This window comes from Macaca mulatta, chromosome 7 (assembly GCF_049350105.2).
Source record: "Macaca mulatta isolate MMU2019108-1 chromosome 7, T2T-MMU8v2.0, whole genome shotgun sequence".
In the NCBI taxonomy this organism is placed as follows: Eukaryota; Metazoa; Chordata; class Mammalia; order Primates; family Cercopithecidae; genus Macaca; species Macaca mulatta.
Window position 1 is genome coordinate 169604802 of NC_133412.1, and position 15961 is coordinate 169620762.

General features: G+C 37.8%; 1 protein-coding gene across 2 annotated transcripts in view; it reads right to left on the minus strand.

Annotated features, from left to right (window-relative positions):
* Nucleotides 1–15961, minus strand: part of ATG2B (autophagy related 2B) — an 84176-nt gene that overhangs the window by 17564 nt on the left and 50651 nt on the right. For both annotated transcript variants that reach the window (XM_015144460.3, XM_001101467.5), the window contains exons 24-34: nucleotides 15111–15217; nucleotides 14851–14943; nucleotides 13567–13637; nucleotides 13020–13096; nucleotides 12601–12771; nucleotides 10587–10728; nucleotides 7598–7800; nucleotides 6467–6693; nucleotides 5368–5476; nucleotides 3936–4130; nucleotides 2874–2975 (exon numbers count right to left, since the gene is read on the minus strand). In XM_015144460.3, coding sequence (XP_014999946.1) covers nucleotides 2874–2975; nucleotides 3936–4130; nucleotides 5368–5476; nucleotides 6467–6693; nucleotides 7598–7800; nucleotides 10587–10728; nucleotides 12601–12771; nucleotides 13020–13096; nucleotides 13567–13637; nucleotides 14851–14943; nucleotides 15111–15217 — 1497 coding nt within the window. The remainder of the gene's footprint in view (nucleotides 1–2873; nucleotides 2976–3935; nucleotides 4131–5367; nucleotides 5477–6466; nucleotides 6694–7597; nucleotides 7801–10586; nucleotides 10729–12600; nucleotides 12772–13019; nucleotides 13097–13566; nucleotides 13638–14850; nucleotides 14944–15110; nucleotides 15218–15961) is intronic.

Consider the following 15961-nt stretch of genomic DNA (forward strand, 5'->3'; position numbering starts at 1 on the left):
CATCCTATACAGCCTGGGTTGAGCACTTACTTATCTTATTTACTAGAATGGTCTCCCAATCCCAGTCCACAATCAGAATAAGGCTTTTGGTACCTTTACAAAAATCTTCACCTGCCTAGCTCCACTACACTCCTTAAGATTCACCTTGAATGTCACCACCTCCAGAAAGCCTTTCCTCAGCATCCCTCACCCTTCCAAACTCCCAGTCTAGGTTAAGAGCCATCTTCTGGTCAGGCATACCATCCCATGCCTATCTGTATCACTTGTACTCAATCACAGCACATCACAGCACATGTCAGTCTTCTATAAAGACATCCTTGAAGAGAGAGATGTCTTATTCATCTTTGTATCCCCAGCATCCTAGCATAAAACCTAGGACAAGGTAGGTATTCACCAAATGGTTTTGAATGAATTGATACACTTTCCCTGCAGAGTTCCCGGCAGTACAAAACTAAAATAGACAACAGGCTAGCAGAGTCAGGAAATCTGGCCCCCTTCCTATTTTGAATCTCAAACTAGTTGTATGACCTCCATCATCCACTTATCCACCAGATGGGACTCATTCCGTCTGCAATGCTTATTGCCTGCCCTATGGGAACACTGAGCTTTGGAAGCAGTTGTACTTAACTTCAATAGCAATGCAGCTTTTTCCAAAACATGAAAGAATAATGTGTTGCTTTCATACTTCACATGATTCAATTAAGATGAGTAAGTGGGGATGTGCTTGGTTAGAAAAATAACACTCAAAGCATTATCATTCACCAACTGATTTGTTTTCACAAGAAAAAATAAACAAAAATATTTGGTTTTCTACTCAGATGACCATTTACTATCCCAAAATATGGTATAGCAATCTTAAAAGAGGCAAACTAAAAAGAATTTTTGTGTTAGGTGATATAGCTTATTAACACTTACATATTTGTAGTGTGGCTTTTTTCCTAGCTTTTATGTCTTAATGAATTATTTCTCATTCTTCCTCAGGATAGTCATAAAATTGATTTCCCTGATGGTTCTAAGATTAATAACTCCCCACTTTAAAATCATAACGCCTTATAGTTCTAAATAAGAAATTATGTTCAATATTAAATTAAAAGTCTATTAAAGAAAATTAGGGCGGGCACAGTGGCTTATGCCTATAATCCCAGCACTTTGGGAGGCCAAGGTGGGACGATTACTTGAGCCCAGGAGTTCAAGACCAGTCTGGGCAACATAATGGGACCATGTCTCTACAAAAAAATAAAAATAGAAAATTAGCTGGACATGGTGGTATGCATCTGTAATCCCAGCTATTCAGGAGTCTGAGGTGGGAGGACAGTTTGAGCCCAGGAGGTCAAGGCTACGGTGAGCCATGATCTACACTCCAGCCTGGGTGACAGAGTGAGACACTGTCAGGGGAAAAAAAAAGAAAGAAAATTGGATTTCCTAAGTTTGGTAAAGTCATGCCAGAAAGATGTATCTTACTCAAAGTCTTGTTCACACTGGCGATTTCCACAGATCAATTTTCCCACAAATATTTCATTGTATTTCCACTAGACCAATCAATATATGGATACATTTAGTTAAAGTATGGATATCAAAATATCTTCTTTTCATAATGATAAAACATAAACCTTAAGTACTGACTGGCAAGTCTAATCTAGCTCAGAGGCTATAAGCATTAATGTAGAGCTATGCTAAGCTTCTGTACTTCACAGTACATTTTCTCTAAGACAGTGCCTATTTTTTGTTTATAAATACTATTTTAAGCTCATTCTTGAAATACTTGTTACGTGCTTTTATTCAAGTTTTATTTAAACAACTAATGAACATTATTCAATCAGTACTATTTAAGCAAATTAATAACATCCACTCCACAAATAAACACTCTACTTTGAAACCTGAGCTCATATCAACACAATTTCTGTCAAGAGGGTTTTGTTATTTCAAAGCAGATTAGTTAAAAACTCCATTTATGTTCTGCGGTTATCATATGCTATGTTATTATTAAATAACAACAGTTAACATTACTGATCCCTAACCTAGTGTGTCAGGCACCCAACTAATGTTTTTCACACACTGATTTATTTAAACTTCATTTTAAAAGCATTATGATACACGTATTACTACTTCTCCCATTTTATCAATGAAGGAACTAAGGCTTGGAGCTGTTAAGTAACTTACCCAAAGCCATACAACTTAGTAAAAGCTACAGAACTAAGACTGGAACCCAGGTCTGACTCCAAACCCATGCTTCTCGCCATGATATTACTATACCTTGGCTAAGCATCCTATTTTCATACACCTTGGGAAAAAGTTTCTGGAAGAGGTACCAGCTATGTTTTAAACAGCTCTCTGGGTCAAAGCAAAGTCCAGAATTTGTTGGGATGCCTGCTAGAATATGGGAAAGTGGATTTCACTGTGCCCAATCCCAATTTTTTTTTAGGGAAAGTCTAAATCTCTGTTGTTTCTGACTTCTTTATGTATACCAATTTACTCATTTCTCATTTTGCCCAGCACAGAAAGAATTCTCTTCCAGATGCTTCAATGAAGACAGAGCAGCATTCAATTCATCAGGGAATCCTCTAATACACTCTGAAAATATATGCATATCTGAACTGGGAGTACAGTACTTAAGGATTAGAGAACAAGAAGCAGGTATTAAGGTCTACATCACACCATGAGTAGGAGACTGGGGAATAACATCTAATGATGTTTACTCACCCACAGTTCAGATTCCAAACATCTAATGAACTTGCCCTATTCTTTATCAGAAGTTTGCTTTAAGTATGTAACCGCTATAAAAGTTCAATAATGATAAACATTGCAATTCCCTTATTCTGAACATGCAGTCTACATCTAACTGTAACAGCAGGAATCGCGCTTATGCTACAAACCTGGTCAATATTGAGGCGGAGCGGCATCAGCGACACTCTCAAGCAGCACTCCTGTGGGGACCTGCCAGATTCTGGACACACATGTAAGGCTTTCACTGTCAACTACAAGGTAAGAAAGAGAATAGCATTTTTCCACAATAATATGATGACCTTCTTCTCTTTAAAAATGAGAAAAAAAAAGAAAAATTCCTATTCCTATACTGTATGAGAAAAAGAGGAATTGTTCACCCTCTTTTCTTAAAAGACTGAATCAAACATTTTTGGGTCACATGCCCCTATCAATAATCTGATTAAAGGCTGGGCACGATGGCTCATGCTGGTAATCTCAACACTTTGGGAGGCCAAGGTGGGAGGATTACTTGAGTTCAGGAGTTCCAGACCAGCCTGTGAAACATACAAAAACCCCATCTCCACAAAAAACAAAAAATTAGCCAGGCATGGTGGTGCATGCCTGTAGTCCCAGCTACTCAGGAGGTTGAATGGGAGGAAGTTTGAGCCCAGGAGGTTGAGGCTACATTGAGCCATGATCTGCACTCCAGCCTGGGTTACGGAGTGAGACACTGTCGGGGATTGCGGGGGGGAGGGGAACTGCTTAAAGATATAGACTCTCTTTAGAGGAAAAATTGCAGATGGATAATATTGTACTTAGTAACAGGAGTTTACTGAAACCCTGAAGCTAACCATAGGCCCATATTCCAAAAGCAAATTCTATGAAGGACCTCCAAAGTCCTGAATGAATCATTTCTACCTTACCAAGATGTAAAGAGTGTTAGAAATCTGGAACACCTTCAGCAATACTACATATTTTGTATAGATCACTAGGGACTTCTAGTTTCCCTCAGATATCAATTTATTAGCAATTAGAGTTAATGGACCCTAGAAGTGACATACAAAATAATTTTTTAAACATAAAACTTTAAGCAATACATTCAAAAGGGATTTTCCACATTAAAATGAGAAAAGATATCTAGTAATTTTCCCTACTTTAACTCTCCTGCAGTTAGATATAATAAAAACACGTTTCCAAAACTAACATAACAAAACAATGAGGTTTACTCTTACCATGTTGGAGTGAGCTTTTCGAGGCATTTCTTTACTACAATACAGGTATAAAAATTTATTCATTTGTGATGTTGCCAAACGATCTCGAATCTCAAGATCCTGAACAATGAACACCTGCCGGGAGACTGGGTGTTCCGAGAGGCTGGAATCACAGTCAGGTTTGCATGGGGGGTAGACTTCATGCTGAAACTTCACCTTAACAGATAAGGAGAACGAACGTGGAACAATTCTTTACATTTTATTAAACTGTATTTTCTCTTTAAAATGCAAAATATCACTCATCTTTCCTTTGAATTCTACCTCAGCTTACGATTCCACCTTCAAAAAAATCAACAACATGACATTCCTTCACTTGTTCACTCATTTATTAATCTACAGTGCTCCCTGCTTGTCCAAGGTTTTGCTTTACACAGTCTGTTACCAATGGTCAACTGAGGTCCAAAAATATTACAGTATTTTGAGACCAAGAGAAACACCTTTTACATAACTTTTATTGTAGTATACTGTTATAACTGTTCTATTTTATGATTCATTATTGTTAATCTCTTACTGTGCCTAACTTAGAAATTAAACTTTACCTTAGGTATGTATAAATAGGAAAAAACACAGTATACATAAAGTTCAGTACTATCTGCAGTTTCAGGCATCCACTGAGACTATTACCATGTATGCCTGTGGATAAGGGGGACTATGTGGACCCTACCATACACAGAGAAGCTTGACTAACATTTCTTATTTGACCTTGGTAAAATCCCTTATTTCCAAGGAAAATTCTCAGTAGGAATAAGACATAAAATTATTATCTTGCATACCTATGAAACTGCTTTAGAATGAATCAACAGAGGCAGGGTTCAAGTTCCAAAAGGAGGCACAGATATGATTAAATACATGGAATTGTCATCACTACAATATTGCTATGCTAACTATCCTAAAATATGACACTTGGTACAATCTCAGACAAGCTGGTAGAATTAAATGCATGTGATGCCATCAGTGGTCTGGCCCTACTGGTCTCTAGTCATTCACAAAGGACCTGCCAGATGCACTGTCCAAACACAGGCTTTCCCAGACAGATGCTCTAGGGCGGCATCTCCTCAGTCTGACCCTACCTCAGACTTCCTGAATCAGAAACTCTGGGGTGGAGTCCAGAAACCTGTGTTTTAATAAGCCCTCCAGGGGATTCTGAGCTTGCTCAACTCTGAGAACCACTGCTCTACAGGTAGCCCAGGCAAACAAAAATAAAAGAAAAACACCTCAGTCTTCTTAGAACATTTGAGAATGAAAAAGAGGTAAGAGTTTTATACAAGATCCTTGCACTTTTCCAATCCAAAGGGTTGGGACTTAAGGCTCAAGACTACATGGTGGGGGATAACAAAAGAACCCCCCGCAATGTCCTACTTAAGTGGATTTTTCCTTTCAAATGCCATCTTACCTTGCTGAGCTGTATTTCCATTAAAAAGTCATGGTTTCTTCCCTTTCCCCCACATACTGTATTACGTCCATGTCTTGTGGGTGTGTGAGAAGGCGAACTGTGCGGACTACTAAAATGAGCAACAACAACAAAAAAAACCCTTTTGTTAAAGGAATATTCAAAGAAAGTCAATGAATCACATTAAGGAAAATGATAAGATGAAAGACAAAGTAAGAGTACAGAGCTATCAGAACACTGCCACAAATTACTAGAAACCAAAACCATATCTTCTTTACTGTGGAGACATTGAAAACACACATTTTATTATTGTCATTAGAGTAATCATCTGCTTGCTAAATACTCAAAACTACCAGAAAAGCTAATCATGATGCTGGAATCCGTATCACAGGATACACTTAGAAATAAGACCTCCTTATAAGCTTCTTGTTACTTTGGAAACCCTTTATAGTCAGAGCACAAGTCCTTGGAATCCCAACTAATACACAAAATAATTATAGTAAAGTTCGATGTGTTTTAAAATCACTTTTAAGTAGAAAAAGTTGCTGAACCATTGTGTCAAATGTTACTGCTCCATGCAGCCTCCATGCCATGCCCCACCTCAACAAGGAAGTCTGTCCCCTACACAGATTCTGTCCACCTGATTCTCTCCCAGCGACCGGCACACTGCACTTGTCTCACAGGCGCTCAATGACCACTGACTCTCTGCTCAGTGCCCTGCTGGATGCTGGGGACAGGGTTTGCCCGGGCCCCGCCTCCTGACACACTTCTTGCATTTCACTGCCCTCTGTCACTCACATGACTCACAGGACTTACTTATTTTTGTGAAGTAAGTACATGGTAGATACCTGAAAATTCCTGCTGAATGAAAATGACGAAAGTCAACATTTTAGTAAAAATACAAATAATACAAATAAGTTCACAATTGGAAAACTGTAAGAGTGACATTTAAATTACAGTTTTTAATACTACTTTATTAATAATTCTTAAAACGATAAATTCTATTTTTTTCTCTCTAAAGGGGAAATGGAAAATTCTATTTATTTTTCTATGAAAAGAATATATTGGCCTGCCAAATAAACTTATATAGTAATTAACTTACATATAACTTTTAGCCGGAGAAGTGGGAGGGACTGTTCCAAAATCCTTTCCTCCATAAAGATGCCAGACAAGAGAGACCTCCTTCACCACATAGCGAACCACAGGAATGGGAAAGTGTAAGGGGGCTTTGCTCGTATCGGTCTTCTTAACAGGCAGACTGAAATAATTGTCTCTTATCACAATTGCATCATCAACCATGATTTTTATAACTGGTTCCTCTTCCTTCTCCTAAAATAAACAAACAGGTAACACATACTCTCTTTTCTAATTAGAAAGAACTGATTATGCTGCGCATCTCAAGGGGCATTCTTGCTTCTACATTCTTTTTAATAATTCCAATATATAAAATAACATGCTGGTTACTGACATTAGTCATCACAAAGATATTCTGCTTCATTAACCATAAAATAAACTCTCTTTGTTCTACGTAAACCACTCCACAAGGATTTTTTATGGTTTACAATTCTGCTTTCACTACTTGTTTGATAATAAAAAAGCAAAAATTTAGTGTGTGGGTATTTTTTTTGTTGTTTAAAGTCAATACTGCAAACCAAAAGTTAAGAAATTTCAACACACAGATGATATTACCATGTTTTTAATAACAGGTTTATCCTGAGTTTGATTGTTTGGATTTTTAAAAATTTAACCAGAAGGTTCTCAGAATTTAGTAGACAAATACAGTCACCAACTGGACAATTCCTGGAAACCTTCCAAATACACACACACACACCCCTATATCTATACATACACACAAACACACCCCAACCATCAGCCTTCACACAAACCACATCTTATCTTTTCCAATTCTTGGACTAGCAATTCTGTGCAGCAGATTCTTCTGCCATTTAATTTCACGATCCTTGAAGAGTCATCTTACTACATAAAAAATCTGGAGTTCAATAATCTATGTTGGAAATTTTGCAAATAACATTCTTCTCTGAGTCTCTAGATGTGTCACAGAAATAGTAAAGTACAGTAACCAATTACAAACTGTCAATAGTATATTAAAAAAACAAAGTAATTCTGAACTATAAAGAATTGACAAAATCAACAGAATTTTCTCCAGGTACCCCTTTGGTCAATCCAATTTGTAACACCATTCAGGACTTCAATAATGTTATTAATTTATTACCTGCATGGCTGCTTTTGGTGCAAAAAGAATGCAAAAGTCATCATTCTCAGTAGGTATGCCTGTCATTGCATCACTGATGAAATGGTGAGAGAATGAGGCATAGTTGGGGCCGGGCTCCTGGGATACATTCCCACTCTCATCAGGAAACAGGAAGAGGTCTGAACAACATGGCTCCTGAATTTGAGATTTTTCATCCAAAACACCTAGATAAAAAGATTACAACATTTTGGCACACTTTGAAATATCAACAACAACAACAAGCATTTTAACCATGTGTCAGATATATGTTGTGTGCTTTTATCTGCAATATCTCATTTATTTCTTAAAATAAGTCTATGAATCTGAGGCTTAAAGACAGCTTAAGTAACATGAACCAAAACACCTCAACAAGAGTCAGAAATACATCAAAAACCACTAATAGGCCAGGCATGGGGGCTCAGCCTATAATCCCAGCACTTTAGGAGGCCGAGGTGGGTGGATCGCCTGAGGTCAGGAGTTAAGAGATCAGCCTGGCCAACATGATGAAACCCCGTCTCTACTAAAAATACAAAATTTAGCTGGGCACGGTGGCGCACACCTGCAGTCCCAGGTACCTGGGAGGCTGAGGTAGCAGAATCGTTTGAACCCAGGAGGCGGAGGTTGCAGTGAGCTGATATCACACCACTGCAGTTCAGCCTGGGTGACAGAGCAAGACCTTGTCAAAAAAAAACAAAACAAACAAAACAAACAAACAAAAAAAAACTAATAAAAAGATTAATGATACATTTGAAATGGCAATGTCATAAAGACAGTTTCCTCTCAGTTAGTTGGCGTTGGGGAAGCTCAGGACTTCAGCAGTTGCTAGTTAGTGTTGAGTGGAGTTTTGCTTTAGCCAGGATTTCACCTTTGACAATTCTGTCCTATGGGCGGAGCTCTGGAAGAAACTTCTTGGACGATATTACAATGGGAGGGGAAACTGGTTACATTTAGCAGAGCCTTGCTGAGGGGAGAGAAGAATAGCTGTTGAGCAAGCATTAGGTGGCAGAGGAGACAGCGATTCAAGTAAGAAAAGAAGACCACTACCTGGGGCCTGGGATACCCAAACTGGACACCTAATCTTAGGCAGCTATCGTGAAAGATTACATGTGCACCAAAATCTGTATATCAGCGTATATTTTAATATGTTTATATTACATATTAAGAGTCACTCATACTCATTCTTTCCCCATTCATTCATTAAAACCAAACACTGTGATGGGGCTGAGAACACTAAGCTGAATCAAGATACATTTTGGCTTTAAGAGATTCACAGATTTGGCCGGGCGCGGTGGCTCAAGCCTGTAATCCCAGCACTTTGGGAGGCCGAGACGGGCGGATCACGAGGTCAGGAGATCGAGACCATCCTGGCTGACACGGTGAAACCCCGTCTCTACTAAAAAATACAAAAAAACTAGCCGGGCGAGGTGGCGGGCGCCTGTAGTCCCAGCTACTCGGGAGGCTGAGGCAGGAGAATGGCGTGAACCCGGGAGGCGGAGCTTGCAGTGAGCCAAGATCACGCCACTGCACTCCAGCCTGGGCGGCAGAGCGAGACTCTGTCTCAAAAAAAAAAAAAAAAAAAAAAAAAAAAGAGAGATTCACAGATTAGATTTCAAATTCTTCTACAGCAGTACCTCAGAATTACTCATCCTTACAGGTACCCAGGGCCTAGTACAGAATCTTGTATATTGAAGCCACCCAGTAAATAAACACTAAATATTCTTTCCCATGTAATTAAGGTAGCTGCTAATATATATACATATATATACACACACACAAATATAATATAAATACATATATAAATTTATTTATTTATTTATTTTTGAGACAGAATCTTGCTCTATTACCCAGGCTGGAGTGCAGTGGCACAATCTTGGCTCACTGCAACCTCTGTCTCCTGGGCTCAGGTGATCTTCCCACCCCACCTAAGCCTCCCAAGTATCTGGGACTACAGGCGCCTGCCAACACACCCCACATCTAGCTATTTTTTTTTTAATTGGAGACATGGGGTTTCACCATGTTGGCCAGGCTGGTCTCAAACTCCTGAGTTCAAGTGATCCACCTGCCTCAGCCTCCCAAAGTGCTAGGATTACAGGCGTGAGCCACTGTGCCCAGCCTAGCTGCTAATATTTATTACAAATATTGTAGTACATAGAACACTAGAAGTCCCAGTTTGCTTCCTTAGTTCTAATTTATCCTAAATTAGCAAGAAAGCAACAGTTAACACTAGACTTTTAAAACACCATGAAATAATTTTTTAATTAAGATTTCCCAATATATAGATACAGCTATGACCATTCAATTAGAAAAAAATACTGTTGAAATAGAGGCTTTAAAATGTTTACCTGCTTCCATTTGGCTTTCAAGGATCTTGAATCACCTGGGTCCCTCTTTGCTTATCCAACTTTATTATCTAATTCTTTTCAACAAGAAGGGAACTTTTGTTTCAGTAAGAGCCCGAATGTCATGGCTAAATAACTGAGGCTCATGCATGCCTTTCTCTGTGTTCTGTTGATGTTAGTGACCTTGCCAAGATCACCTTCTCCACCCTCTTTACCTACCTAAATCCCATCCACTTATAAAAAGCCAAGCCATCTTACTTTACTAAAGTCTAATAAAATTATCCCAATCCTTTCTGAGGGGAGCAGAGGATATACCACATTTGAAGTGTTTTCTTACATTATTTATCAATCGGTCTAAGTATTGGCACCAGTCTTGTGACCATTTGTTTTACTAGGCTACAAGCTATCAGAAAACATAAGCTCTGCCTTCTACTCCCTCTGTATCCCTGACACCATCCTGGCCAGAGTTACGTATTTACTAGACACTGAGCAGACACAAGCTGAATGATTAACAGGTATCTATAAAAACTCATATGCGTCTTTAATAAATGACTTATTAAGTTTATGAGAACACAAATAATGTAAGCCCCAACATTAACATCAGTGCTCCCTGAGAAGAGTCCTGGTCTTACCATTAGCCTGTGGTTTTACTGACGAGGTGGCTTGTTGCATGTCAATCTCCTCCATAGCATCACTCATCAGATCTCGTAATATTTGTTGATCTGCTTCAGGAAGTACTGGACCACGGGAGGATGATCGACCACTGGAATCTACCTATAGACAAAAAACCTAATTAAAAATAACTGAAAATGCTCTTAAGAGGCAAACTACTTACATTTATTTTATCCCAGAAACACTGTACAAAAACATTGTACATTGTACAAAAACATTGTACATTGTACAAAAACATCAGAAATAGAAACCTACTCACTTTTCTATGCCCAGCAGCTGTTATATTTCAAGTTTTTAGTATTATCACCCTAACAGATACTGGCAAAGAGCAACAAACGTGTCATCACCTCAAAGTGAGCACAGTGAACTGGGATCTTGAAGAGGCAATGCACTTGAAAACAGGGAAGGTGAACAAACTGCAATAAAGCTGGGAAAGGGGATAACTAAATAAGTTTGATCTCCTCAACTCTGATGGTTGCAATGACTTTCATCCCTTTGACATAAAGTCCCTGTAGGTTGAAGCCTCATTTCTTGGACACCTAACCACAGTAGGGGAAACACACAGCAGGGGAAATCTACTAAACAGTGATTCAGAGTTTAGTTCCAGCACCCATACCTAACCATTTTGGTTAGTGAACTGTAGATTCATTAAACCCAGATCATGCTTTTTATATGTGAGTATGACTCTAAAATAGCAAGTTCCAAGCTGAAAGGGATAATTTAAAATGAGAAGAATGTTTTTTAAAAGGGAATAAACAGTAGGAGGGGTGCCATAAATCACCATATCATGAGAATACAGCAGGAACAAAAAGTCACAAACAGAAATGTAACACAAATAAAGTAAGTGTAAAATAATCCTGAACAAAAGAAAACAAACACAATGCCAGTCAGGCATTTGCTAGAGTACATAACAGAGGCCCTAGAACATAAAGGGACTGAGAATTCTGTTCATAAGAGAGACCACAAAGAACAACACTGGAAAAGAAAAAATGCTAAACAAACTGGACATTCTTCAATTTGGACATAAGAGAAGATAGAAAGGTGACACTTGGGGCAGAAAAGTGCATTGAACTAGACACCAAAATATCTGAGTTTGCTGCTGTTTCTGCTGTTCATTAGGGCAATCATCTAAAATCACTGGGTCTTATTAATCATTAACCATTCTATCTCACCAGGTCATCATGAAAGGAAAAGGAAGTCATATATGAGAAAGTACATTAAAAACTGGATTGTCTTAGAGATAAGAAATAGGGAAAATAGGCCGGGCGCGGTGGCTCAAGCCTGTAATCCCAGCACTTTGGGAGGCCGAGACGGGCGGATCACGAGGTCAGGAGATCGAGACCATCCTGGCTGACACGGTGAAACCCCGTCTCTACTTTAAAAATACAAAAAACTAGCCGGGCGAGGTGGCGGCGCCTGTAGTCCCAGCTACTCGGGAGGCTGAGGCAGGAGAATGGCGTGAACCCGGGAGGCGGAGCTTGCAGTGAGCTGAGATCCGGCCACTGCACTCCAGCCTGGGCGGCAGAGCGAGACTCCGTCTCAAAAAAAAAAAAAAAAAAAAAAAAAAGAAATAGGGAAAATATGATGATATAAATTAAGTCTTCTGGTAACAATACTAACACCTGCCATCTATCTTTTCAGAGCATTTTTACGTACAACTTGCATAGAACAAGCTTTTACATGATAAATGTTTTCTTTCTTCCCTTAGGACAGATGAAAATAACTTAAGTCTAGAAAAAAAAAAGTATGATATTTGTTAAGAAGATTAATGGAAACAAAGAATATCAAAGCAGCAGAATGGTTTTCCAAAAAGGCCCATGAAATCACCCTTCCAGACCCCATTATTCTGAAGGTAAAGAACAGATGAATGACTTTCAAAGTTTCTTTTCTACCTTATGGCTGTCATGAAGACCTCAATAATGTAAACATGTCACGACATGGCAGGGACTGGAGGAATAACATTGCTGACTGTACCTTAGACCTTCTTTGAAAGGCTCCAGACTTCATGTCTGCCTTGTTAGGTGTCTGCAAGTCACCATAGCTTGCAATGTACTGAATGAGATTCATTAGTGCAGCACAAGAGTCTGAGCATGTTCTGACATGGACGACATCGCTGGAACAGTGTAACTCAAAGCGGGGCTCAGTCTGGACGAGACACAGAAAAAGGGATGAAAATGTTTTCCAAACGAGACAGAAGTTTCTTTTTTTGCATAGATTTACATGAAATAAGATATATGATAATCTGTCTCGCTACGTTAAAAAAGTATTTAAATAAACCCATTTTTAATATATTTACTCTATTTCTGACCAAAATTAGGTACACAGAAAAAAACTCAATTTTTTAATCTCTTAAAAAATAGAACTTAAAATTTTCATTTATTTTAATAACTTACTTGCTCTCCATCAGAATCAGACTTCACTGCAGTAATGGTTAACTCCAAAAGCCCCACATCCATCACACGAACATAATCTAAAATTTTTTAAATTAAGAAAATCTCAGAGTACAGCTTTCAAAAATGTGTATCCAACCAACACCCAATACAACGAGCATTCCTTTAAAATTCATTGTAGAGAGCACTACAAATAATTATAATGCGATGAAAATAGTTTCATCCCATAAAAGTCCTAAAATTCACTTCATTTTTTGTTAGAAACAAAAATTATCTTAAACAAAAATTTGTAGCATATATAGTAATTTGATGTACTTAACTAGCATTATAAGAACATTACAATTTCAAACTGAAAACCAACATCTGAAAAACTAAGCTGTGAATATATACCACATGATCACTATATACTTAAAGACCCTTTAATCTCTAAGGATCTTTAATAAGATTCTTAGTTCACTAGCATTATCCCAGAGTTAAAATGCTTTCAAATTATTCACACACAAAAATGAGGCAGAATTCATCTACTCCATTTGTTTTTTTTAACTCTTACCTCTATTCAGATTTATAGTGACAGTATTGCATTTGTCAGACAGATGTAAAGCAGCTTCATCCAAGATTATTCTGAGGCAAGAAAGATAAAACCAACATCTGAAAAACTAAGCTTTGAGTATCATACCCCATAATCACTATATGCTTAATTGCATCATTCTTTCTTGTATGAACACTGTTGAAATTATAGGCAGTTTCTAACTTAGTAACTGTCATCTAACATTTTTTAAAAACTGTTTATGAATGCTAGGAATATTTAAATTGTGTAAAGAATTAGATTAAATCATCTACTCAAATTAATTCTAAATTTTTGGCAGTTTTTAAAGAGATGCCCAAATTCACAAGGTTTAAACTATAGTATAAAGATAGAGTGGGCCAGATGTAGCGGCTCACACCTGTAATCCCAGCCTTTTGGGAAGACAAGGCAGGAGGATCAGGAGTTCTCAACTAGCCTGGGCAACATAGCAAGACCCCTTCTCTACAAAAATAAAATTTTTTTTTTTAATCAGCCAGGGATAGTGGCACACGTCTATAGTCCTAGATACTCAGTAGGGTGAGGGCAGAAGATTGCTTGAGCTCAGGAGTTGAAAGTTGTAATAAGCTATGATCATGCCACTGCATTCCAGCCTGCGCCACACAGAGCAAGACCCTGTCTCTAAAATATAAAAAAATTAAATAAAAATTATAAAGTGTAACAGGTACTATGGGAAGTTTACCATATGTTTTAAAATGCAAACTTTTAAAGAATCTCCAGGGCCGGGCGTGGTGGCTCAAGCCTGTAATCCCAGCACTTTGGGAGGCCGAGATGGGCGGATCACGAGGTCAGGAGATCGAGACCATCCTGGCTAACACAGTGAAACCCCGTCTCTACTAAAAAATACAAAAAAACTACCCAGGCGAGGTGGCAGGCGCCTGTAGTCCCAGCTACTCAGAAGGCTGAGGCAGGAGAATGGCATAAATCCGGGAGGCGGAGCTTGCAGTGAGCCGAGATCTGGCCACTGCACTCCAGCCTGGGCGACAGAGCGAGACTCCGCCTCAAAAAAAAAAAAAAAAAAAGAATCTCCAGAATTAATTTATTCCCTAAAAATGAAATGCAATAATAAATGGGTAGATGAAACATGTCACCTGAGAAAAATTGGGTAACTTGGGTAAAAGGTTATCACTATTAGTAAGAGAACATTTATTTTAACAAAAAATTGAGACTTTAATAAAATGGTTTAGGTAAATATCAGTTGGTATGTTTTGAACAGCTATGTTTAGTATACAGTGAAGTTTACACAGGTACCTGAGAGTAGAAGAAGATTTATCCAATGCAACGCTACTGGAAACACTGAATGTTTCCACGGTAAGAAGAGATCGGATTGGCAAATAAAGGGGTCTAATGCCAAAGAGAAACAAAAGAATGTCAATTTGATACGGCTCCAGAAACTCTTTTAAAAACAACAACAATTTGCATCTTAACTCTACTGAATTATGTATTTTTTTTCAAAATTTAGTATGTATTTTAAATAATAAAACTTTATTTTGTTCCATTTGTGAACTTACCTATAATCAAGTGCACAGCTCCAAAGATGAACATGAAAAGTTGTAAAGGAAGTTGGGGGATTATATCCCAAAACAGGTTCATCAGCAATATTCAAGAAGTATAAAATCTATAATCACAAAAAATTAAAATGCCCTGCTTTAGAAGAAAAAAAAAGGTTTCATATACTATCCTTAATACCAATGTAAACCAGAATATCTCATAGAAAAAAATCACTTAATTGGAAAATCATAACAGTAAAAGGGAAAAAATCATCATTTTGAAGGAATTAGTTTCAAAAAGTACTTGCATCAGAAAAGAAGGTAATGGATACTGATGGATGTGTTCATTTGTTTGACTATAATAATCATTTTACAATGTATATCAAAACATGTTATTCACCTTATATATAATAAATGTTTTAAAGTATTTACAAAATTAGAATTTGAAATGAAGAAGCCTATCGGACAACTCCAATGCTATAGAAATCTCAGAAAAATCATAACTTATGAAATTAATAACAATGTATGCATAATATAATTTCATATTTTTTGGCTTGGAACAATTCTTAGAAAAAATAAATTTTGCTGAAGACTGCTTAAAACTATTAATCTGGCTTCCTATATAACTCATTGTGTGTGGGGGTATTGGTTTTCCATATAAGTCATTGTTGAAGGAAGCTCTTTTTCCTTAATTTATACCTAGCTCAGTCTAAAAACCAGTCCCTCTCACCAACATCTATTCTCTCATATTTCTAATCCAAACAAATAAGGAGGTTCAGATAAATGTCTCCCTTCCAGCTGATTATTCACACTAACCACTTCTCTACTCCTACAAGATAGACAGAAAGTCAGATATCCTCATGTTTCCCAAA